This window comes from Necator americanus, chromosome X, assembly GCF_031761385.1.
Source record: "Necator americanus strain Aroian chromosome X, whole genome shotgun sequence".
NCBI classification, from domain to species: Eukaryota; Metazoa; Nematoda; class Chromadorea; order Rhabditida; family Ancylostomatidae; genus Necator; species Necator americanus.
In genome coordinates this window covers 22,277,042-22,303,030 of record NC_087376.1, presented here as the reverse complement: position 1 = coordinate 22,303,030, position 25,989 = coordinate 22,277,042, and the positions used below count along the sequence as shown (strand labels likewise).

Here is a 25,989-nt window from a genome sequence, read left to right as displayed (position 1 = left end):
TCCGTTGATCCCTACTAAAAAAAAAATCATCTTCGTCACCCTCCGAAGACATTTCAGCATTTTTGAGCTAATTCCACCAGATTTTCCCTTCTCCAACTTTTGGATACAGGCCAAAGTCTCCGACACGGTCGGTGCTTCCTTGCTGACCGCTTGTGCCAGCCAATGAACGGGCTCGAGTTTAGGAGCTGATGGCGCTTACCGTCCACTGAAGTTTTAAAATGATTTCTCCGAATTGCTAGGGTTGTTTCACTGACAGCCACTCCATTGGCAATGTTGAGGACTGGAAAACATCTTTTCATCTTACTGCTATACTGTTCTAGTGAAGCAGAGGCCTTCCGCAGGTTCTTCTACTCTCATGCCTCTTCAGAATTCAGGATGCAAAGGTAAACTTCCACTGCGGCACTAGAACCGGTAACGTTCCTCTTACAATGGCCTGTATTGCACTTTGAGAAAAAATCTGCATCGTAAAGCTCTTTCCTGGTCCAACTTCCAACGTGAATAGTCAAGTTTGCAAAATTTAGTTCTGCATTCTTAGTCTTTCAGAAGTGCCCTATCGATGATCGGTTGAAGAGAAGCTTCTCGGTTCCTCTTGTGAAACCGTATCTCATAACTGATAAGAACTAGACAGTGGTCAGAACAGAATGCGACGTCCCAAACAGGTCTAGATTTTTGAACTTCTAACGGAGGAATGTTCCCCACCAAGATGTGGTCCCATCTTCCTCTGCACTGCTCTTAAAGCGTTGAAAATGTTGACCCTTGCCATGTGAGTTGATGGCGTCGATGATTCCTACTTACCGTGGAAGCGATGATGAGGCAGGTCTGTTCACATAAGTTCACGTTCAGACGACTACCTTTATCCAACGTGCGCTGCGAAGGATAATACTATTTTCCTAAAACATCGGACTGTTATTCACGTACCAATGGCCAGCTGTTTGTTAGGTGTTCTAAACATCAACGAATTGAGTCCTGCTCAGGTATATTTATTGTTGCCTGCAGTTAATTCCGCTGGTGCACGGGAACCTACGATCCAGATCTTCCAATACCTTTCAATTAGTTAAGTTAATCAATTTAAGCCAATAATGTATTTACTATATCACCAGTGTTGTATTCGTAATGTACTCGTAATCTCTGATTTTCAGGGTAAGGTTGGTCAAACGGTTCCAGAAGAACAATTTTATGATTAACATAGTATGGTCGGTGCTCTCAGCACTCCTTCCCATTTGAAGTGCTATAACACTATCCGCTATTAACTCCTATATGCTTTCTTTCAAGACATCGTGGTAAAAAGTTTCGATAGAAATGTCCAAAGCATAATTTCTAAACATTCCTGAATTTTGTTAACAAAAGTGAAGGTAGAGGAGAGCCTCGGTTGAAAATTAAGTAGTTAGGTTCAATATTAAGAATGCACATAGAAGTAAAAGGCATTGTACATGTTTTATGCAATTTGATAGAGAATTTTTTGTTTTCGTTTGTTCGTTTCTTCAAGATAGGTATTTACACGTTTTAATTCATGACAATTTCTCTGATCTTGAATTTTGATGATAGTAAAAGTAGACAAGAAGAGCATATTTGACTTCCTTTGCCTTTTTTCACTTAATTAATGTGAAAAAAATTAAGTTGATATTTATAAAGCAGTTGAAAAGTTCGACTGAATGAACCTCGGCATAGTTGAATTTATATTACCGAGTTTGATAAGCTGTATACGAGGTTGTTAAATAAATTTATTGGCTAACGTTTCGGCTATATCGCCTTCTTCAGAGCCTGAAAAGGGCGACATTCAATCTACAATTCAAACGACCAACCAACTAAACTGATAGACTCCAAGCCTACTTTCAATCACAAATTTAGCGACTACACTGAATGCTCAACTCAGATCGGAGACGCCTAGCATGGACCGCTGACTGATCGATCACGAGGGCGAATTGTTCGAATGTCACATCCGGATCGGACGAACCATTCGAAATATGGGGCGAGTTCACGATATCGACGGACATTCACCCTTGCGGTTCATTTTAGGGTTTTTGGCTTGGATCCAAAATGCCTCCAGCGAGCCAACGTTTTAGATTCGTGCGCTAAGATTTGGACCCTAATTTCAAAATCGGCTCCGTCGTGTTTTTGTGTTCTATGGGCACCTAAAGGTGTCCATTCTCGTAACCTATTCTTGCCGCTCACGTGCTCTTTGATGCGGACATACAGCGGTCGTGCCGTTTCACCGACATACTCGTCGCCACAGTTCGTGCAAGAAATTAGGTAGATTACTCCGGATCTCAAGCAGTCTCCTGGTCTACCGGCGGGACAAATAATACAGTTCGGTGTTGTACAGATGGTATCGTACAGACGATTCCGAACTAACTGACGTTTCAAATTGTTCGGTGGTATTTCAACGACCGAGACGGAGCTGTCCAAGTCTGCTGTCCTCAGACACTGCTAATGGCAGCGGTCACTTCATCGAAGATGTGAGGAAAGTAGAGAAGTATCTTATCTGTAATGGGGTTTCCCACTTGTCGTGCTCGTTCACTTCGGTATCGTCTCGTTTCAGACGTTCGGATTTAATAACCATTCGAAACAGCAATTTCGTAAGCCAAAGTTAACGATTCCTTTCTCTCCTCAGGTCCACTACAAACGGTTCTTGCCGTGCGGAACATGTTGTCAAGCACAGCTTTCTTCATATAAAATGGATGCGCAGAAAGAAAATGAACCAAGAAGTTTTTATTACTGGGCTTACGATACCATTTCGTTTGGTACTTACCGTTTGAGATGCCAACCTGGATGTTCAAAAAAGGAAGCCAGTTGCCCTGTGGTTTCTCCCTAACAAGTTTTATGTGTTCGGACTGTCGGTTGGTTCAACAAGTTAAAACATTTGGCCATCTCAGCTTGGGTGGCGCAAATGGCAAAACAATCACTGCACCGAGAGTAGAACAATGGACGTAGTTCCAGAACAGGTACTTCAATTTTGGCCATAAATGAAATAGCTAAGGTGGGAGCCAATCTCTGCCCCATAGCTAAACCTCTAAGCTGTGCAAGTAATTCCCGGACCATCTAAAGATATTGCAGTCGAGGCACGCCTTGAGAAGAACCATCAATTGGGAGATTGACAATCCGTGTAAATTGATGGTTCTTCTCAGGGATATTTATATGTGTGAAGAAGGAACAGTACTTGAAAGCACAGTCAGGTCAAAACGATATGAAGCACGAGTATAGTTACACGAACGGTTGCCCCGGAGCAACGCGGTTTTCAACCGCTCGCAGCTTCCTTCGCAGAGTCCTGCTTGGCACTTTACCAAAGTGACGTGAAGTAACGTCATCCGGGTCGACGTTGGCCGTAATTTTTTGTTTCTTTTCATTTTTCTTTGCTTTTCTTTCTGATTTTTCGTCCTTTTAGCTCTTTTTTGTACTTCTATTACGTTTGTTGTGCTTGCCCTCGTTTCCTTTGTTTTTTCTTTTGCTTTTTCTTCAGATCTATATAATATCTGCATTGTTCTTAAGTTATTGTATGGTTTTTATTCGTTTCACAATTTTAAATCAAATTTCAAAAGCAAAACATGAACTAAAACAATACAATAACCTAGGAACAACGGAAATACTGTATAGTCTACACAACAAATGCAAATACAGCGAACATAACATAAATAGGAAAAAAATCTTAAAAGACGAAAAAACCAGAAAAAAAAGCAAAAAAGGACACAAATAAAAAATTGCGGCCAATATCGGTCCGGATAACGTCTATTCACGTCACTATGGCAAATTGCCAAGCAGATCGCTCACAAGACGCTGCGAGCGGTTGCTCCGGTGCTAGCGCTCGTGTAATCATACTCGTACTTCACGTCGTTTTGACCCGACTGTAGCTCCGTTGTCGTTCCTCCCACAGTACAATAAATTCTTCGATGTCTCATATTGTTCGTTTCTCGTGTTTTTTGTTTGTCTTTTTCTACTCTTTTCAAAATTATTTGTGCCTTATTTCATTCCATACACAGCACAGATCTGAAAAGCAGTTTTGACGGCTTTAACACCTCGATTAAACGCACGGAGCAAACGGTGCCGTAGATAGTCTGCTTTGTCCACTTGACACTTTTTTCAATGAACCGAAAATACAGGTATCAACAAAGTGCATAGATTTCGCTGCTTTGATTAATCCTTTTAGAATGCCCTACGCGTTCAACAGTAATTCAGAACTACTTACGTTTACAAACGCGTATGCGGCCTAGATAATAAGGTCTCGAGAGTATCAAGTCAGTGATTTTTCTTTCCCTACGCGTGTGGTACCAGCTTATCATCCCGGAGAAGTGAAGGACTCTGTTGGCATCGAACCATCAGTAGTGCAATCGGACAAATTTTTTAGCAATTGCGTTACATCGGTAAAATTAATACATCGCATCGATAAAATTAGAAGATTAAAGCACTAGTTTCCTGTAGAAAAGACGTCATTTGAATAACATAAAAATTATGACAATGCTTTCTCTTTTTGTGTGCAGTTTGAGATTTGAAAAACGAACAACGCTCACGATCTATTCCTCAACCCAACTCAATGCTCAATACGAGAAGAAATTGTTCCTAGAAAATATAGAAGCCAAGTAAAACAAACTTACTAGGATACATTTGTATAATTTGGTGTAGCAAATACGTACCTCTGAATACAGTAAAAGAGGTGCACATTCTGTCGTAATTTTGTTCACGTCCTTTTTTCGGATCCTCAAGGACGTCTTCAGGACTAAAAACAATGTAGGTGAATAGAGAAACGATGAGTAAGTGAACAAAGATAAACGAAATTCTCTTGCAGACGTGAACAAAACGTATTATGCTATTTAATAAAGCGCTTACTCCGTATGTGTGTGTTTGTGTGTGCGTGTGTTTTTTTTTGTCTGTCTGTCACGAAAATACTTCATAATTATGCAAAACTCTTCACCGGTAGGCCGCCGAACCATTGCCATGCATATGATACGCGAACACTATACCTTTCCACCATTGTCCAAATTTTTGTAGCAGGGTATGTTGTCTTTCATAAGGCTGGTTAGTTTCTCTCATACGTTAGTGAGGGTAAATGAACTTTTATGTATACTGTACGTGAATGTTTACTTTCAAATTTGCAAAACAATGTAAGTAATTAGTCCTTCGATTATAGAGGCAAGTTGAAAGTTTTCTTTTAAATTTTATTAAACAAATTATCGTTAACTAAACATTTTTTAAGTTATTAACTAAGTCCGCACAACCGCAATTTTTTAAGAAAAAGTGAATAAGTGTACAGAAGTGTTCTACTAATCAATAAGCTTTTTATTTAGGCATTATATGACACTTCCAGAACAGTACCTGGATCGGCACTGTGGAAACACAAGAGAAACAGGAAAATGTGGAAAAAGTGCAATAGACTGAAATATTTATTCCTGCACTTCCGGGTGCGGGACAAGAGGTACCCGTGAAAACCGACTGACCGCTCCTGTCCTCCCTTCAACGCCGTGCGATGAAGCAGTGGACACTGCGAATTTTGAAGGGAAGGGAGTGAAAAACGAATTGACGCAGCAAATTCTGATGTACGGATATAGTAAACTAAGCGCATATTATTGGAAAAGAAAAGTAGATCCTTCTATCAAATGTAACTTCACACAAGTAAAGATTATATCAAAAAGATGCTTCGGGAAAAGAATAGCATGCATACATTTTCATACATCCCATCATTCCACATATTTCATCCCCTAACTCTTCTATATAAACTCGCAGTGCATAAGTATGTGTTTTTCATGATGCCATTCAACGAATTCCTGTTCAACTTTCAACAGCGGCAGCGATACGTACATCAGCTTTATGTGCTTATTACTTTGTATACATTCTTTAACCTCCTTTCTACATTTTGCCTTTCCAAAATTTTGTACATAATGTTTGGACGGAGCGCATTTGAAATATTTCAATAATTCCTTACACTTTTTGTAGAATAAAACTTTGTATGGTTCTTCAAACTTCTTCCAATAGCGTTTTATCGCTTTATTTGTATCTATTCTCTGCACAAAATCAATATAACAGGTTAGGTGTGTTATTGGCGAACAGAGACCTTTGTACCTTCGAGATCTATCTTGAGGTACAATGTATGTCTGCGAGGCATCATTCGCGCCTCGTTAGGCATTGCACTTTTACTCAGCTAGATAAGAAAAAAGAAATTCCTAGAAAGCGAAGAAAAAAGTGAAAAAAAGATAGCATCACACCGACCAATAAGAAATTCTTTAAAGCGTCTTTTGCATTTTCAGACATAGATGGTTTGTTTCCATCTAACAACTCAAAACAGAATAATTTCATTTTTACTTGCATTTCTAAACTGCATATATACAAACCTCTTTCATTTATATTAATTTACAAGTATACTTTATATAGAGTTTCAAACAACATCTTACATCAGGCATTTTTCTTTTTCTACGATTCTAAAACCGCATTGCAAGAGCTGCGAGTGCAGCGAAGAAAACTCTTCGTAAGAGCAGCAGACGCGGGGAAAAAATGGGCAGGGAGGGTGGTGTGGGCGGGGAGTCAGCGAGACGTAGCACAAGAGGATCAGCCATGTTACTGTAGCGATCATGACGCTGTCAGGAGACGCGCGGTGCAATTAACGACGTTTATTAGCCTCCTGGATACGTGGCGGCACATCATACGGGTACCTCTTGACCGTTCAACAAAGAAAAGGGAAGAGTCGATTTTAAATGCACATGTATTAAAGGATGCGAAATGTTAGAAAAATACTTTTTTGAATTGAAGTAAGTAAGTGTGAAGTATTTCTTTTTAGGAATTTTGCTGGCATAATTCCACACCTTTTGGTCAGTTCCTAGCTTGAGAAAATACTAAACAAAGAAGAGCATTGAAATTAGGATAAATGCGAGAGATTGTGAGTGTGAAGACAAGAAAAAGAGTGTAAATTATACAATGCGTCCTGAACAAATCCTTTCGATCTTGCTTTAAAGTGAGTTGGTCAAGAACATTTCGCAAAAAAGTAAAAAATATTGAGTATGAAAGAAGGAATAACGAGTGAATATCTGATATCCACAGTCAGTTGTCTATTTGAGGGCAAACCACCAAATAACGAATTAAATATAACGCATTATAAATAATATAATAAGTAATATAATAATACACATTATAAACCTAATAAGAAGTTGTAAAAATAATGAAATAGAAAGCAAAGTGTTTTAATTGCACGTGGCTAAATAAAAATCTTGATCCTCTAAAGAATTTAACATACCGTCATAACCATCAAATCTAAGCATTACTAATTTCTGTATTATTATTTTATTTACAAGAAATGGAACTAGCCAGAGGTAACTTCGTATTGAGTACTAGGAGGCCGTAGGAGACAAACTTCACTTCTTTCACTGCTCGATTATTGCTTCGGAACTATTTCATTACAACCAATAAGATGCATTACGTACTCTAAGGAAAAACACTTTGCAACCTCGACTATTTGCAGGCGCAATGTGATGTGTTTCTGTTTTTATTGCAGCGGTCGGTGATCAATGCCCGACAAAAGTGGGATTTTTGCATTTAGTGTACAAGAGTTAAAAGAGCACATTTCTCTTCCGACAGTGACCAATTTATTATTATCACTTGAAAAAGCAATTTGGATGCTGTTATTGAGCGAAAAAAAAGACATTTACAGGCTCAATAAAGGATAAAATTAGCACAAAGTAGGCTCCACGAATTTCTGAATATTGAAGCTCAAAGTAAACTTCATGCAATAAAGCTGGCTACGATCCGTAAAGAAAGATTTCTTCTATATTCCAAAGTTTGGTGCTTCTAGATTTCCTCGTTTTTTTGAAACCTAGCTGAGAAAAATCCTAAATTTTGCCTAAAATTTTCAAGTTTTTCTCAACTAGCTCTTGCGAGTACCATAACACCTACAGAGACCAAAATTTGTCGTCTATGGTTTTTCTTGATGCTCTATCAAAACATGGCATCGAATTTTTCAAACGCGCTGCCCTAATTTCGCAATGGAAAAAAGTGCGAAATCTCAGACTTTCAGCAATGCGTCAAAATTTGTATGACTTCAAACAATGTCCAACAACTCAGCTCGTGGTTAATAAAGACGAATTCTGTTGGAAGTGTTTTGTAGTGGAAACTTTTAACTATCATACTTCGGTTTCACTTTCCTCCAGGTAGTTTTTGTTTTTCCAAAAGCTAGTTGAGAAAAAGTTGGGAAAAATGCTAGATTTCTCAACTTTTTCTCAACTAGCTTTCAAAAAATCAGAGGATGAAAAAGATGTTTTAACCTTTTAATAGCTTAAATCTTCCTTTACATTGTTAGATACATCTTACAGAAAGCAGTCACCTCTGTCTTCATCCGCCTCTTCTGTAGTCCGTTATTAATATTTATTTAAGCGACTAAAATCTGACCAGTCCAGCAGTAATTTCCAATCAGTGCCTGGTTCTAATAGCTAGACCTCTAAATAACACCTATATGCGGTGAGCAGTGATCTAAATACAATTTGAGAAAAAATTTGTGAAATGTTCTTCTCAGTAATTTTTCCCGGTTTTGCAAAAATCAAGATTCCGGCGGGGATTGAATTATTCATTGTCTGTAATCACTGTCAATGAGTAAAATTGTGTGTAGGAAGTAGGAAATGGAGAAAAATGCTTTTAGAATGCTGAATCGGTATAATTTTTTTCCATTTTGGAAAAATGGAAAAATTCCGGCGGAGGTCGAACTCTCAACCGTTCTTTTTCATTGTCGATGCGTAAAATTGTGAGGAAATAGTAGGAAATGGCGTTAAAATGGTTTTACAGTGTTTTCTTTGCTGTTCTCACTCGCAGCATTTTATATCAATATTTATTATAGTGGTATTTAACAATATTTGCTATATTATATTATTCTTGATTTATCATTAAGCGTCCAGTTTGTTTCTTTAATTCTGTTTATTTTAATTTATTTCAGGGGAGTTGGTGAGCAGTTAATTACGATCCGCTGAGCGGTTCTAATTACAAAATAGGTGCTGAAATAAGTACTAGAAATATGCACTACTGCAATTGATTTTTTTTTTAGGAAGACATGCTACCAACCTGAGGCAAACGTGTGAGGAAATAGACGCACGGAGGAGTCATAGAGAGTTTTGAAGGTTTCCATACTTCACCAAAGTTAAATAAGATGGGAATGCGTGGATCAAACACTTGTGAGCTGTTATTCGAAAGTTGTGAAGTCCCGGAAGAAAATGTCATTGGAGGAGTTGGAAAAGGAGTGAATTTTTGATGACCGGTCTGGACTATGAACGTTTGGTCCTTTCTGGAGGTCCTCTAGGGATAATGCAAGCCGCTTGTGGTGTTGCTTTTCAATACGCTCACCATCGTGAAGCTTTCGGAACTCAAATAGGAATCTTCCAGCTAATCCAAGGGAAAATGGCTGATATGTGCACAACGTCGAACGCGTGTAGATCTTATTTATATACGGTAGCAAAGGCGGCTGATGAAGGACATGTTTCAAGCAAGGATTATGCCGGTGTTATTCTTTATTTAAGGGAGAAATGTACACAAGTTTGTCCGGATGCAATACAAATACTCGGGTGAAACGGTTTCATTAATGATTATCTTATTGGACGATTTCTGCAAGATGCAAAACTCTATGAAATTGGTGCCGGCACTAGTAGGTTCGGCGGTTAATTATTGGAAGAGCATTGAACAAGGAGTACATCCACTGGAACTTTGATATATATACTTATTTCAGGAGGGTTTTTTCCCAACTACACGCTTGACCCCGAGGCCAGGTCTCATTGCGCAACGAGAACATGCCACAGTGAGGACACAAAAAAAGAAACAATTTCTCCTTGCCTTTCATATGCAACACCTTAAGTAGAGAAATGCGTTTTAGTTTACTAAAGTACAGTCTCGAGTACCACATGAGACTTTTCGAAGTGCCTCCCACAAATCTCAGAGAGCAGCTAATTCGCAAATGGACGTACAATGTCCAACTCTAAACTGCGTAATATGCCCGTTCGGCGAGGAAGGCAATTGCACGACCTTTAGTGTAGTCTACTTAATTTCGCACTTTTCATGTGGGCATCAATACAACGGCGAAACAGAACAACCACTTTGTGTTCGCATTGAAGAAGATCGCCCTCTGGCAGGGTCTCCCAAGCTCATTAGTCCTTCTCCGACCTCTCTGAATTTGAAAGTCCTGTAAGCGGAAACCACCGCTAAAATTCACCTCCGTGTTAGCAGAATGTCGCGAGGTGGCTCCCTGATCCATACGTAGATTGGGAGAGGACCTGTGGTAAAAGCTAAGCTCGCGATGTTGGGTTGCTTTGTTTGGTTATAGTCTTCTTGCCACTTCAGCATATGCCCTACCGCAGTACTCTGCACACCGGGCTCTGCGGTCTCAGACGTCGGACTGTTGGCGACCGGTGTGAAATGGTCAGATCTCAGGATGCTCAGGACGTCTTCGATTCTGGATCAAGGCGACACATGCACGACTCGCCAATGAAACTGTCTCAAAGTTCGTGCTTAAAACCCGAGAATAGTGACCACAAACGCTGATCTATATGCCCTTCTTGGGGCTGCAAAGGGTGTCAAGTACCACGAGATTGCTTTGCAAAAGACTAAGAGTAGAAGGAGCGATATTCCATAGATCCACGGATTTATTCTATTCAATTCTCCCTTCGGAAGTACGAGTCGCGATCAAGAGCATGAAACCTGGCACAGACCTGATTTTACATTAGCAGACTTTGTTCGGGCTGTGGGCATCCGCTCCATGTAATGCCTTCGGCGCATATGACGTCCTATCTCCAAAAAGAAAGAATTCGAAACCAGTGGAAGAACTAGCGAACCGTTCTTATCCATAAAAACGTTGACCGAAAGGATCCTCGGAACTTCCGTCCGATATGCTTGCTGAGTGTGTTATGCAAAGTATTCATCAAAATCACGCCTGACGCGCATATTTAGGATGCAGGATGAAGCCAAGTCTCAAGAACAAACTGGACTCCGCAAGGGGTTCAGGTGCATGGACCCCATCCACATCATGTCGAGAATCATAGAGGTTTGCCGAGAATACCGCCTGCCCCTTGTCCTTATCTTTGTCGAGTATGAGAAACCATTCGAAAGCGTAGAAACATCATAGAAACGAATGCAATACTGTCAGCGCTGGTCGATCAAGGTGTGGACGCGTGATCGCTACAATCGATGCTCCAGTACCATACAGCTTTCCCACCGTCGCCTCAGCATACCTATTGGAAAGGAGATACGACAAGATACTATACTGATACTATATCGCAGAAGCGGTTCACGGGTGTTTGGAAATGAATGATGAAATCGCTTTCTTGGGAAGAAAGGCGCATGCGTGTTGATAAAAGTTTCCTCCCCTACCTTCGTTTTGCGGACGACTAGTTCTCTATTTAAAAAGTACCAGTGAAGCAGAAACGATACTCAAAGAGCTGAGTGAAGCAAGGAAGAGAATAGGACTGCGAGCAAACAGAAAGAAGATGCAGCTTATCAAAAACGTCTACTGCGAGGACGGAAGAGTACAACATGAAGTTCCCTAAATTGTGGAAACTTCGTCATACGTATACCTCAGACGTTCTATGAGTATGGAAATGAACGTGAAGGAAGAAGTGAATAGAAGGATGAGAGCAGCATGGGCAGTATTCGCACTCTTCAGCGAAGCCACAAACCAACTGAAGAACCAAGATCTCCGTCCCATCTGTTAGATTCGACAGTTCTTCCAGCGCTCTGTTACGTAGCGGTGACGTGGGCAGACACCGCTGCCACGTCTAGAAAGCTACTCACTACCCGCAGAGCACTTGAGTCTTCTGAAGTTTAACCATCGCACACAACGCCTCGCCTGCCTTCGCAGCTCCGAATTACTAACAATGTTTCGTCTTCGCAACCCAGCGGAATATATATCGAAAACAAAACATAGATGGGCCGGTCACATTATGAGAAGATTCGACGATAGATGAACTAAAAGAATGCTAGAGTGGATCCCAAGGGATGCTAAACGCCCTCGAAGGAGACCGCTGACGAGATGGGGTGATGTGGTCGCTGCACTGATGGACCAGCTGAGAGCTTAGCTAGATACGACTGAAGGACCTTGCCAACGTCACCCACGAAACTTGCGAACATCTTGGATGACAATGGCAGAGGAAGTGTAAAACGACTGTAAAAGATGCTGGAGGCCGCACGTTCAGTGAAGGCGGGACATCTAAGTAGATTAAAGAGGATATAGCTGTACAATTAGCTCTGCATTAAAATGAAAATTTGGTCTGCAGCATCACACGCGGGTTGCATCCCAATCAAGCGGCGCGATTGTATCACGGGGTGGTCCGATGATATCACGACAGTGCAGCTGCTCGGATAAGCACAACGATTTGGGTTCCTTTCGTTCCTGTTTTGGAATGTAATCTCTTATGGGACAATAACTTGTGCTGTATGAAGAATTTGAGAGGATAAGTTGCAAATGTTCTGAATTCCTAGACTCCTACGAAGGTGACGACGCCGAAACGTTAGCCATAATGAAGAGTGTTAACAATCTTGACTTTTGCTTCACATTTATAATGGAGAAGAGGAACTATTCATCTATTATTGTAGTACTGGTGTGTGTTCACCCCTGTTTGAAGAAGCTTTGATACAAACATGATAAGATTCGCACGACATTGGAAGTGCTCCCGTCTCTTCTGTACAGTGATGAAATGATATTCGTTCTCATACTTGAAATTTGACTTAATCGGCTGGCTGCTATTATCGCAGACGCGATTGCCCTTATCTTCGCCGAGGTGTGTCGCGCTTGACCACAGCTCTGCCCATCTTTCTCGATCTTCAACAAGAGCTTGCACAGAATCAATCCATTCAATGCTATTCCACATTCTGTAAAACCCTACGTGTCGCCTGAGCAACCTGTCCACGCCAATCGTCTTCAGGTCCTCTTTCACCACCTCAGTCCGATAGTTCCGTTTCCAACCAGGCCTATTCCAACTTGAATACGGGAGAATCCTCAGAACACGTTGAACAAGGGGACTTACTGGTCTCTTCGCAATCTGACCGACCTGCAGTCACTTCCGAAGCTGGCGTTATATCATGGTAGTTTTTATGTGTCATCCGCCTGTACAGAACATCGACTTTCGCGTAAAAATCTACATTGTGGCATGCACTGGACCAAAAGTAGCCAAACAGCTTCTTCTCCTTGCGGTCGACTTCCGCTCCTATTGTACATGGTGCTACTCAACTCTTCGATCCACACATCATTATAGGGCGAATACCGGAGATGTAGACTCGCGCTTGACTTCGAGGAATGGGAGTCTATCAGAGAATTTCGTTAAGGAGTGACATGCAGGGGTGGCTTTAATGCAACTTTGCTGAATATCCTTCTCGTAGATGCCACTCTTCCTCAGCCTACAGCTCACGTAACAGAACCTATCGAGGAGTTCAATCGTTTTCCTGTCCACCCTTATCCCCGTTGGAGACCTCCAGGAGACTCACATCTCCTTGCACTTATCAGAGCAAGGAGATGTGAGTCTCCTGGAGGTCTCCAACGGGGATAAGGGTGGACAGGAAAACGATTGAACTCCTCGATAGGTTCTGTTACGTGAGCTGTAGGCTGAGGAAGAGTGGCATCTACGAGACGTAGTCCATAGGCTGCAGGTTGCAGCTTCGAGGCAGTTTTCCGATGCGCTGATGTATCGCACTGCTTTCTGCAAATATAACCATATCGTCGGGGTTCTTGAGATCAGTCAAGGGGCACTCTGATTGTGCTAAGACGATTTCAGCAGGGTAATGATCGACTGTTCTTTGCATGATACATATGGGGAAATAGAACCGTAGGGGTCCTACTACTGCTCCTTGTCTCACTCCGGTTACCAATTTAACGATGATTTACGTCCCGCCGGTGTTTGGACTGAAATTGTCCGTTGGTTCATGTCATCAAGTACGTAATCAAACTCTACTGGTGTTCTAACGGCGAGAAAAGCGTTGAGAAGGCGGCCCTGACGGGAAGAGTTGGAAGAGGCTTCGAGGTAAAGCTTATTAAGAAAAGCTCATTGCATTCACTTCAAATACGCAGTCAGTTTTCGATCGCTCTCCTGACGATGAACACCTGGTCATTTCGTCACCCTCCGAAGACATTTCAGCATTTTTGAGCTAATTCCACCAGATTTTCCCTTCTCCAACTTTTGGATACAGGCCAAAATCTCCGACTCGGTCGGTGCTTCTTTGCTGACCGCCTGTGCCGGCCAATGAACGGGCTCGAGTTTAAGAGCTGGTGGCGCTTGCCGTCCACTAAAGTCTTAAAATGGTTTCTCCGAATTGCTAGGGTTGTTTCACCGACAGCCACCGCATTGGCAATGTTGAGGACTGGAAAACATCTTTTCATCTTGCTGCTATACTGTTCTAGTGAAGCAGAGGCCTTCCACAGGTTCTTCTACTCTCACGCCTCTTCAGAATTCAGGATGCAAAGGTAAACCTCCACTGCGGCACTAGAACCGGTAACGTTCCTCTTACAATGGCCTGTACTGCACTTTGAGAAAAATTTGCATCGTAAAGCTCTTTCCTGGTCCGAATAGACAAGTTTGCAAAATTTGGTTCTGCATTCCTCGTCTATCAGAAGTGTCATGTCGATGATCGGTTGAAGAGAAACTTCTCGGTTCCTCTTGTGAAACCGTATCTCATAACTGACAAGAACTTGACAGTGGTCAGAACAGAATGCGACGTCCCAAACAGGTCTAGATTTTTGAACTTCCAACGGAGGAATGTTCCTCATCAAGATGTAGTCGAGCTGGAGTTCGAGAGCTCCCATCTTCCTCTGCACTGCTTTTAAGGCGTTGAAAGTGTTGACCCGAAATATATCTCGCACGCATCCAAAGCGTACATTTAATGCTTAATTACGTTCACTGAAAACGGGACCACCACGTGCACGTATGTGTTTATAATATAATGATATGCACATACAATGTAAATATAAATAAATATAATGACATAAAAGAATTACATAACCTTGGAAGACCTATTTCTATATTTCTTCCTAACATTTTTGAACACAAAATATGGAAATTCTAGAGATTCTGAAGAATGAAGAGCTATCTCTCGAGAAAACTGTTTTCAACAGACGACCCATAAAACTATCTGCTTTGAAGTATATGTCCCACGTTCTTTGCCGAAAATACAATGCTTGTGACACATCCGTTCGTGTAAATAATTGTTTCATCACAGATTGTGACTGAGCTGTTGCGAAACAATTGCGTTATACACTCAAAAGACTTCGTCATAATGATTTTCTGCGGAGATTTCAAACCCTTCTGCATCTTTAGCACAATCTACATATACTTAAAATCGAAACGAAGATAATGAATAGTGTGCAATCTTAATGATGGAATGCTATGAATTCTCGCAATGTTTGCAAATTAGTGTTTCCAAACAAATCAAAAAAATACCTAATTCGATTTAATAAGTGCAGCGAATTCTTCAACTTAAAGACATCACCCCACGAATCTGAGGTGGTGCAGATTTCAGGTGGAGTATTCGTATACGGGATGGGAGTCTACGGAGATGGAGATGATTCCGTCCACTTCTTCCTAATTGCCGTAAAAACGGCCCGGAAGATGCTGCGCCGCACAAGGCTGGCGCGCTCCAGTCGTCCAGTCGTCCCTGTAGAAAATAGTGCGCCAGAACGCCTGAAGCCGTATCTTCCGGGCCGTTTTTTACGGCAATTAGGAAGAAATGGACGGACTCACCCCCCTCTCCATAGTCTCCCATCCCGTAAACGAATACTCCACCTGAAATCTGCACCACCTCAGATTCGTGGGGTGATGCCTTTAAGCTCCACTCACTCCGATAATATCGGATATTTTCGCCGCCCAGACATGATCTGCCAGGCATTCTCATACATCGGATAGGTGATGGGCTCATATCTTCGTGCCTGCCGAAACATTTTAAAATAGAATGATAGATTATTTCCCCAACCTTGGTAGTTTAAACCGTGCTTATAAAGCGCAAAAGAAGAGTACAAGTTATAACTTATAGGAAAATAAGACTTCAACGCATTCCATATTTGTGTTGTAGGTTGTGAGAGGACTGAAAACGAGATTGAGTATACTGATGTAAATCCAATAATCTAGATTCACTTTTACGATTTCATTCATATAGAACACAGGGCACAATGACAGAACTGACTGAAATTAAGAAGAAATTACTATAGAATGAGTTTGACTGTTCGATTCAATACTATCAGAGTTCTTAGTGAATGGTCCTATCTAGCCTCCTGACGACGTGGTCTGCATAGCAATATAATCATTTTCATACGAAGCATTTTCAATATATGTGCCTTAAATTTTAGTTGATACTCTTGCACTGCACTCTATAACAAAGATTTAAACTACCTACTTGAAGAAAGTAATCTATCCTTCTATTTTCAAATGTATCGGCACCTTCGCGGCGCGAAAATGTCAAAAGATCGCCTATCCGAGGTGTGAGGATGGTTATTGGTCCCGCACCTATCATGCATGAAAAATTAATCAAATTCTCATTAACCAAATGCGCTATGATTATTCAAATGATTTGGGCGTTTCTGGGTAGACAAAAATCCTCTGACTATAACAGTATGTACAATATTTGAAACAGCTCTGCAAAAACCATTAAAATTCGATTTTAGTGGGATCGTACAACAAATTTCTAATCTTCAGCGCTTCATTTCTGCTTTCCAGCTGAACTTTGAAGAGTGACTTTATTGACTTTAAAAAAAAGAAAGAACATTGCAATTAGAAAGTTAATTTGCAAAATTAGAGCTATTCTCTACAAACTTCAATAGACGCCTAAACTTCCTAAAAAAACCTATGACGAATCACAGATTTTGGTCATGAAAAAAACACATGTGCTCACTACTTTTAAATCTTCAAAAATAATCCTCCGCTTTGAAAGTTAGTAGGGAACAGGTTTATGCGGTTACCATCAATTAGATGAAACGAAAAAATAGCGACCTTCACAATTTTTGGAAAATTTAAATCTTTACACGGATATGTGGTATCAAAATACTCCTCTCGTACTTCCATTTTCGAAACAAATATACGCGAGAGCAAAGATTTTAGAGTTAATTATGTTACGGGCGCGTTTCAATGGTGTTACACATGAATGATAATCATGATTTCGTGTAACTTTGTGCTTCAGTGGGCAATTAATAGACTCTTTAGTAAGGCCAACGCAATTAGCATGATTCAAAGTTTGACAATAATTTAGAGTTTTATAGTAGAAATCAATTCACAGCGTGAAGGTGTTGACTCCAAATATCTACTTTTTTTTCAAAGTGGAAACTTGCAACAAAGCGACAAAAAAAAACAGCAAATTATGCAAACATTGCGCATATTCATCGCATTCCACCGTTAAAATTGTAATATAGATGTTCTTTCGTGTTTTGATCAGGTTTTTCCAGTTTCTTGTGCTTCCAGGTCTTAGAAACATTTGACTTTTCGTTGTTGATTTATAAGTGAAATATGTAAGGAATAGTGAATCCGATAAGAAAAAGTCCACGTTGCAAAGAGTACATATCAATATGTTTACACAAAGGGTAGATGAGGCTGGAGTCTCGCTTCAGAAGAAGGATAACATTTAAGTACTTGAATAAGAGACAGTCGATACGTAGCATAGGGAGCACATTAGACGGATCACCTTGTTGTCAAAACACACAGAAACGTGATAGGACATATCTTTGCATGTTACGGGGAAACAGCTGCTTGCAGGAAGTGCATACATAAATTTACATACGTGCATTTACCTACCTATTTATAAAATGCACTACGGATGCTTCATATACGAAAAAAAAACTATGTGGAAGAATTGTGAATTGCACTAGAAGGATCATATTGCTATAAAGGAATAAAGTGTTTGGCATTAATCAATCCGCTTGGGATGCGCCACCACGTTGACTTCAATTCAGAATCGTTTGAGGTTTACGAACGTGTAACTGGCCTATACAATGACTTACGGTCGTTAGCCGAAGTGTCAAGTCAGTGTTCTTATCCTCCCAGACAAGTCTGGTACCAATTTTTCGACCCCGGAGGGATGAAAGGCTTGGTGAGCACTAGGTCGGATTCAAACTTTCGATCGATCGTGCAGGAAGCGAAACCTCTAACCGCTAAGCTACACCCGCCCCATAGCGCTATAATCGTCACAAAAGCAGAAATGAAATTTTTGAATTCAGACGACTACACTCCCAAAATAGTTTTGATTGAAATAGAAAATTCGACAACACTTACTCGAGTATGGGCCAGACAATGGCAGGTTGTCCACAATGAGATGCTGTCTAGTATTTAAAACTAATGGAGTCGATTTCCGGTAAGCATCTCCTACTGGACACAGAAGACTAGCACCCCTTGAACAAGAGCTATCCTTAAAATAAATATCGAAAGAAGGAGAAGAACGCTTTGAATTCAAAAACACAATAACTAACGTTCAGATTAAACGGGTCGTATACTGGAGCGTTGGAGCATGATATGCCATCTTGGATAACAAATTGCCATTCTAATTCGGTCTGAAATTCATTAACTCTGTATACAGTATCCACTAACTCTTTTTCCGTTGTAAAATTAAACTTCAATGCATTCATTCATTAAGTTTATAAAAATAAGTAATGTCGTACGGACAGAATATCGAGTCATTCCCCATTTATAATTGCTATAAAGAAGCAACTATACAACCTTCCTTCACACGTGGAGACTCTCCATTCTGAAAACCACGTGCCGTAGAAAGTTGTATATGTTGTTTCTTCACAAGTAGTAAGAAAAACCTAGAAGAAACAAAAACCCAGCCGGCCGCCGTTCTCGTGCGCCGCGTGGGAAACATTGCCAATGGCAATGTATTACGGTAGCGTTCCCACGCGGCAGCCATATATAAGGGCTGGCACCGAGCAGTCGGGGTTCCAGTTTTTTCTTTCGCCACTCTCCCGATCTCGGACCAGTCTCTTGTCCGCATTATTCGTGGTGTCGTGTTGCGTTGCGTTATATTCCGCCTCGTTCGATAGCCGCACCACCACACCACCGCAACAACCCTATCCCTGGCTGGCTGCCCACGGGATCCGAACCGCAACCCTAATCCATCTGCTGCCGAGAACCACTTAACCATCTAGTCATGACTGGCCCCTCTGTTGATCCACTTTATGTCGTGTATATTTGTGCGTGCCGTGTCGTGTATTGATGTCATAAGGATAAACCCTATTTGTAAAACCCTTATAACCGCATTGCACCCTAGGAAATATATTGGGACGTGGGATCAGGGGGGCAGCCCTGAGGCCCCCAAAGGGGGAGTCGGGGCAGGGGGGAAGGGACCCTCGGATCGAGCCCGCAGGGTTCGGAGGGGCTAGGCCGCCATCCGGTGGCTAGCCCAGCGCAGGGCCCCTGCGGATTCGGACAGTCGGCCCTGGGTCCCCCCACCAATGCCCGCTGCTCCTACTCAGAGCGGACCCGGGGCACGACAAAGCCATTGAATACCTTCTCATCACCGGTGTCAGTATCATTTGGATTGTAGAAGAAGCAGTAGATTTCTGTGGGAATCCCAGAAGCCCAATTTGAAGTTCCATACTGAGTCTAGAAATATGAAGCATGAAATGTCAAAGAAAGAAAAGCATAGATAATCTGTTAATCTTTCTACCATTTTCACGAAACCCGACAGAGTATGGTCGAATTTTGCAGCAGCAATTGTTCTTTCTGTAAGTGGTTCGAAATGTCCACATGAAACAACATCGTTTTCTTTCAAAAGCACCGATATTCCAATCACGCTGTCAGCTCCAGTAACGAGTTGTTTCGATCCAATAATGACACTGAAGTACAATTGAAACCATGACTACGATTCAGAATTGTTTTGAGAAGCCATGAGAAGATTAAACAAGATAGAATATCGTAGAACGAATCTACTCATTTGAGAGAACACAGGCATATTTATGCCAAGTAATGCAATGAAAAATGTTTAGTGTATTAAGAAGTTCTAATTAACTATTATCATTTTTCGAATTGTGAAGATTTTGTTAAATGCCGCGCTCAAAAACCTCAGAGACGAGCGAGAACAGGATATAAGAAAAAAAAACCCATTTACATTCTTAGCATTTTATTCGGACTCTTACTTCTTTCGCAAAGCAAAAAGACACTTCATTAAGGGATGTTTTCGAAATTTTTTATTTTTTAAATTCATTTTTTCAACTAAAAAACGCTCAGTGAAAAGTGTTATATGAACAGTTATTTGCCCTTTGACAGAGAATTTTTTGCTTAATAAGCCAACAATATTCCGATTTTTTGGTTTCACTGATGCTTTTTTCGGAACATCAAATTGAAGTGTCAAATAGACAGGAGCATTTTCGCCACTGTTTGTTTTTTGAGCTTTATCGAAACGATATGGTAACATATATCCATCTGAGGCTTGTGTGTATGGAGAAGGGGCAGTGCTTAAAGGACTCAATGCCGTCGGTCTTTGCACTCCAAAAACCTCGAAAATGGATCACTCACAGGTCGACCAACAGCCGTGAGCAAAAATCCATTCTTTTCTCATTTTTCTGAGAACAAAAAACCTACAGCAAATTAATCAGTAACGTACAGTCTACTGTTGTTCCTCCCATCGATATTGTCCCTAACGACTTCCTGCTACCGTTAACTTGTTATTCGATGCCTCATATTGCATTTTCTCGAGTTTTTATTATGTTTTTACCACTCTTTTTCGTTTTCTCTACACTGTCTAAGAGTCTGATCAGCTCGATTAAATGAAAAAAACAGGTTCGAAAATACTCCGTTTTGTCCGCTTGATACTCCATTTCAATGACCTCAAAAAAAAAACAAAGATCATTGGATTATAAAATCATTTACAACAGCAGTGTAGAGCAGGAAATTTCTTTGAAATGATGCAGGACATCTAGCCAATACATTTTAGTTCTAGGGGAGGAGGGTCGTTAGGTACCCGCAGCCGCTGTGACAGGCGATCATTAGGGAAAACTACTGGCAACGGCGATCGTTAATTGCGCTGTGCAGCGTCAGCAGAACACTGCGCTGCGTTTGCCTCATGCCCCGCCCATCACATCCTTCATCAGCGACTCTCATAGATAATGAAGTGTGAAACATGCCTCGTAGGGGCACGCTATCTCTGCTATTGCATCCGTATGAAGTATGATCGTTTACGTAGTACGTTTTACTTGCTTAAAGCAAAAAAATCGAAATTTCACAAACTACTGCAGTATCTTACAAAGATTTAATAGCCTGTAAAAATACAAATCTACATCCATATCTTCTATACAGTTTTTTTCAACCACACCTCTACATCTTTCAAAAACCAGGTTCTCGGATTTACACCTATTAACTTTTATTTTGGAACGTTTTCAATTTTCAGTTAGCTATGTTTGCATTTTTTGCTACATTTGCTTTACTTTTAAACCAAAAATTTTCTTCGCGCTCCTCATTTCTCGTTCTTACGCTTTTTTTCCTTTTCAACTTTTATTTTGGAACATAGTCAGCTTCATTTATGTTTTCTGATGTTGTTTTGTTATTGTAGAAATTTTCTATGTTTTTGCTTCATTTTTAGCATTTTCATTTTCTACGTTTTCTTCCATTTTCTACGTTGTTACATTGTTGCCTTCTTGTTCTTTGAACCTTCGTAGAAAGCAACTCTATCACGTAGTTGCAATACAAACATTGCTCATGACCTCAGTGATGTGGTGATGGATGGGCGTGGCTTAGCGATCACAGGTAGCCCAAGATATGCCTGCTCTGGCCTACCTACAGCCTCTTCTGCAGGCACTTATCCGGCTGCAGATAATCGGCTGCGGGTACCTAACAATACGCACCCTTTATTTCTACGTGCATCTTCACGTTTGAAAATAAAAGAACCACTAATTATTCTCAGCTCAGTATGTATTTTACAATCACTTCTACAATCAGAGATTATTGCATCTGGTTTCAAAATTGGAAAGCACTTGAGCGCATTACTTGCTGTATCACCTACTGCTTCCAAATTAACAGGATCAGGATTTAGCTCAATATAGACAATAAACACGAACGATGTATCGTTGTCTCCACTGCTCAAAATTGAGGCCAGCCGATTGATCCACCATTTCTAAAGACAGAATATCTTTTGATTATAGCATAGCGTATCAATCATAGCTCTCTAACGGCTGTTCGCTCTGCGCTTTGCAGAGATGTTAGGAGATGAAGTTGAAGTTGGATACTTTCACATTTCTATATAAGAAGTCAGCATTCGAAAAAAAATCTAGAATCAAAAGGGAGTTGCCATTTTTTTGGGAACAAAGGGTTAAGTAAAGGCTCAAAGGGCGGCCGCCATAAACAGAGTACGAACCGAATGAAAAGTGCCGAGATATCTCCAAGGCTTTTGATTCACTAATTACTCTCCAGCACTGTCCCATCCACGACGTGGCGTGCAGATTACGACGCTCGCGTTTTCCAAAACGCAATGGAAACGCAAAAGAAAGTGTGAAATCTCGAACAACGAAAAATTATGAGAACCCTTTACAATCTTTTCACCTTTTCACGTTCTTACTGCCTCAGTTCCAAATCAAACGCGAAGATGGTTTAAAGAAACATTCGCAGTGTTTAATGGCAGCATACCACGAATCTGGGGTGGTACAGATTCCAGGTGGAGTGTCCGTATGCGGGGTGGTAGATTATCGAGACTGGGGTGGTTCCGCTCATCTCTCCCTGAATAACTGCAATCAGCCAGCCCCTGAATGCTGTTTCGTACGATCCCTTCTATTGCAGCGCGCCGCCTTTGCACGCGTAGCGTCTCTTACTACCTATCGGGGCAGTCCGAATTGATTTTCGACGAATCGCAGGGCTGAGACGGCGACTTTCTTGCTTTGTCGCGATTCCTGTTCAATCATCGCGCATTGTTTCGCAGCGCGACAAGCTGCGAAACGGACAGGGCAACGGCAACGAGTAAATGGTAACGGTGACGATGTCGACGACATCCCCACACTTCGCACTTGTTTCTCACCCCAGCTGTTCGGTTGAGAAAAGCATTTTGATCGATTGACATCTTGAACTCGAATATTTCGCTTGTGAGAGAGCACGTGACGTGTGCTTGAAAGCAATTTGCGTTTGTCGGAAGTGAAAATCCCCACTGCGTACACTCTTTTTGAGCAAATTTTACAAAAAAAAAACTTGATAATGCAAAAATCAAAGGGGGTCAAAACTAAACGAATCCTTTCTATCATTCTGGGAGTGAACTCTTACCTAGTTCAGAAAATGAAAAGTTGTCAAAACATTGAAATAAATGCATCCGGCAATCAACGAGTTAAAGAGCTGACTGTCAACTTGCTCAATTGGAAACAAAACCGTAAGTATAATATTAAACAACTTGTGTGCTCGGCCCAAGACTTTCCAGGCCACAGGGAGGGCTCGCGGTAATGGAGTTGTCCAGTGGCACTGCGTGAGCAGTCGCTGCGGAGAATACTTTGTGCTTGTTAACGAGTGCCTAAAGAAAACAATCTAGAAGAACAGAAAAAATAAGCCGACTTTAAGTTGGTAAGTTACCGAGCTTATGGCGTAACCATTTTATTGAGTACACGAGTTAAAGGACGGTGTACTACATGATGATTCCATACGCATTTTCCTTTTCAAAGGCAACACCTATTGGAACTTTCCTCTCAAGCTTTTCTATACATTGACAAGCGTATGTCTTGTCCCGAAAAAGCTGAATTCTATACAATTAGCAGCCTGAATTATCATGTTTTTTCACGGTAACTCAAAACGCGAAGAATGTGTGTAGCGGTCGAGATAACGCCTACCAATTGCGCCAATATCAATGCCCACTAGCTCATTTATGCTGCCAGAGAAGACCGTAGCTTCGAGTTCTTGCCCATTTTGCGTTTTTACTCTCCATATAGGATTATACAAAGCCTGAAGTTCGCGGTTCCCATCTCGAGAGAACTTTTGGCAAATGCTATCTTCAAGCTTAAGAACTGCTCTTGCGTTGCATCGTAAAGTAAATGGTGTCACGCTTTACAAGATAAAGCAATGTACAAATGGTTTGATCCGATGGTAGTGTTTTCTTGCGTCACAATAATATATATATATATATATATATATATATATATATAATGCGTTGTTCTAATCTATTCTTTCTGTAGTTGCAATACCTCGGTGTAGTTGTTGGCTGGATACTCCAATACAACAATTGACGCAACAACAGGTGCCGAGTAGGCAGTGATTTGCCGTATAAGTGCATGTGCTGATACTGCTCCAGACACGAGATGAGTGACATTGGCACACACCTAAATTGGCGTCAACATTCTTGTACTTGTCAGCTTCAAACGAAGTCTTTTTTGAAGGGTTTTAGATGTTTTCTTCTCAGTTGAATCTCTGAGCTGAGGGACAATGAGGCAGAATTTGTGGAGGGCACTTTTGTGGAGCGATAACCGTTACAGCTAAAAGTGTCGGATGTAAAATTCTGAAAATCAAAATTTATTGTCGTGACAACAACAATGATAACTCATTCCATCATTCTCTTGAGGTTCGCAGAAGGTGAAAACTGTACTCATACTGTTGCTTACAACCTTCAAAAAAGACCGTTTAAAGTTGACAAGTACAGGAATAATATTAATATTCGGTACAATCTAGCGACAAGCGGTTATTACTGAAATTAGGCATGAAGATAGTTCCTCTTCTATATGACTGATTTCTCTCTAAAATCTACTGTCGATCCACGTCCATTTCAGAGTAGCAATGAAACACTCCCACCTTGGAATACTGTAGATCCACAATTATCGAACGCGCATTTCCAATTTGAAACCAGTGAAAAACACCAGCCAGAGTTACTGAAAATATCGAGAATAGCTCTAGCCGCAGTCAGCTAGATGCCTTTGCCAAAAATGAATTGCGGTTCACGGTGAAACAACAGCAGAAATAGTTGAGACAAATTGTGATAACGAAATAGTCCTTCCAGATACGTTAAGCAAAAATGCCCCTAGAGAGCCTGAAAATGTTTCTAGAACAAACCTGGGAAGGAAATCAGATGAAAAACACACCCGTGGGCTCATCTTTTCCTACTATAATAGCGGCGTACTCTATTGCACGACATTTCTCGTTATCAGAGCATTGAGGACATCCTGTGAAGTTCGTCCACTCACTTGATACCTGAATCAATTTTAGTTAATCGCCGATGACGATGTTGTGCCGTTCAAAGTTTTATCCCACTTTAACTTTATTCTCTTTTCGTTCTCTTTACATTTTTTAAAAATATTAGTCGTAGTGGGGAATGACAGCAAAGAATTAGACGAAAGACGAGAACTTTCAAAAAGTCGGAAATGAAAATGGTTCGAAGTTCACCTATATCACCTTGATCACCTTGACTCCCGTTGTTCTTCGAAGAGGTCGAGTGGGTGCCGATAACTTGTCCTGATCGCGTAACAGAGTCGCCCAATGGTTCTTCTTTTCGCGTGGGACACGAAGAGCATCGAAATTTCTTTAAAGGACTTTATGAAGAAGTCTGACCATCGAGTAGGCGGTCTTCCTGTAGTGCGTTTAATATCGCGGGGAACCCAGTCGTTCACGGCTCTGGTCCAACGGTTGTCGTTAAAGCGCATCACGTGTCCGGCCCACCTTATATTGCTGTCCTTGGCAAATGCAGTGGCGTCTATAATCTTCGATCATTGATCGTTGAGGATAAAACTTCGAATCTCGTCCCTCACCTGCCTGAACCGGGACACCCCTAGCATCACCCTGTGTGATTGCCCCTTCAATGACGCTCATGGCTTTTTTCCTGTCTGCAAAGTGTCCAGGTTTCTGAAACACAAGGCAAAGCAGGAAGTTCAGTGGTGTCAAATAAGTGAGCACAGAGCCCGGCGTTCCTCGTCTTCTTCACTGCATCATCGATGCTCTTATACATTATATCTCTTATATCTTATACGCTTACCATGCCGTTGTTTCCTCCTGCTCAGCTCGGGAGTCAGGTCGTTCTTCATGTTCATTTTCCGACGCAGAAAAACGTGGCTGATGCATTCGCATGTGCAAGCATCAATTAGCGTAAATGAACATCAAAGACCCATCCGCTTCCCATGAGTATCGTCTTGCA

General features: G+C 41.2%; 2 protein-coding genes across 4 annotated transcripts; both read right to left on the bottom strand.

Moving 5' to 3' along the window:
* Window positions 1-2,549: 2,549 nt before the first annotated feature.
* Window positions 2,550-25,885, bottom strand: RB195_024794 (uncharacterized protein; the record flags this gene model as incomplete). Of its 3 annotated transcripts, XM_064212696.1 has the most annotated exons (16): window positions 2,550-2,663; window positions 4,626-4,708; window positions 18,186-18,318; window positions 18,380-18,460; window positions 19,416-19,511; window positions 19,576-19,744; window positions 21,962-22,017; window positions 23,275-23,391; window positions 23,730-23,816; window positions 24,056-24,190; window positions 24,657-24,733; window positions 24,944-25,052; window positions 25,263-25,380; window positions 25,518-25,551; window positions 25,607-25,681; window positions 25,831-25,885. In XM_064212696.1, the coding sequence occupies 16 exons, from the start codon at window positions 25,883-25,885 to the stop codon at window positions 2,550-2,552; spliced, it is 1,539 nt and encodes a 512-aa protein (XP_064068575.1). The 3 variants fall into 3 exon arrangements, with proteins under 3 accessions (XP_064068575.1, XP_064068576.1, XP_064068577.1); XM_064212695.1 differs by lacking the exon at window positions 23,730-23,816; XM_064212694.1 differs by lacking the exons at window positions 2,550-2,663; window positions 23,730-23,816 and adding an exon at window positions 4,513-4,551.
* On the bottom strand, window positions 12,522-12,812 carry RB195_024795 (uncharacterized protein; the record flags this gene model as incomplete). The annotated part of the gene is made up of 1 exon (XM_064212697.1): window positions 12,522-12,812. The coding sequence occupies one exon, from the start codon at window positions 12,810-12,812 to the stop codon at window positions 12,522-12,524; it is 291 nt and encodes a 96-aa protein (XP_064068578.1).
* Window positions 25,886-25,989: the final 104 nt, after the last annotated feature.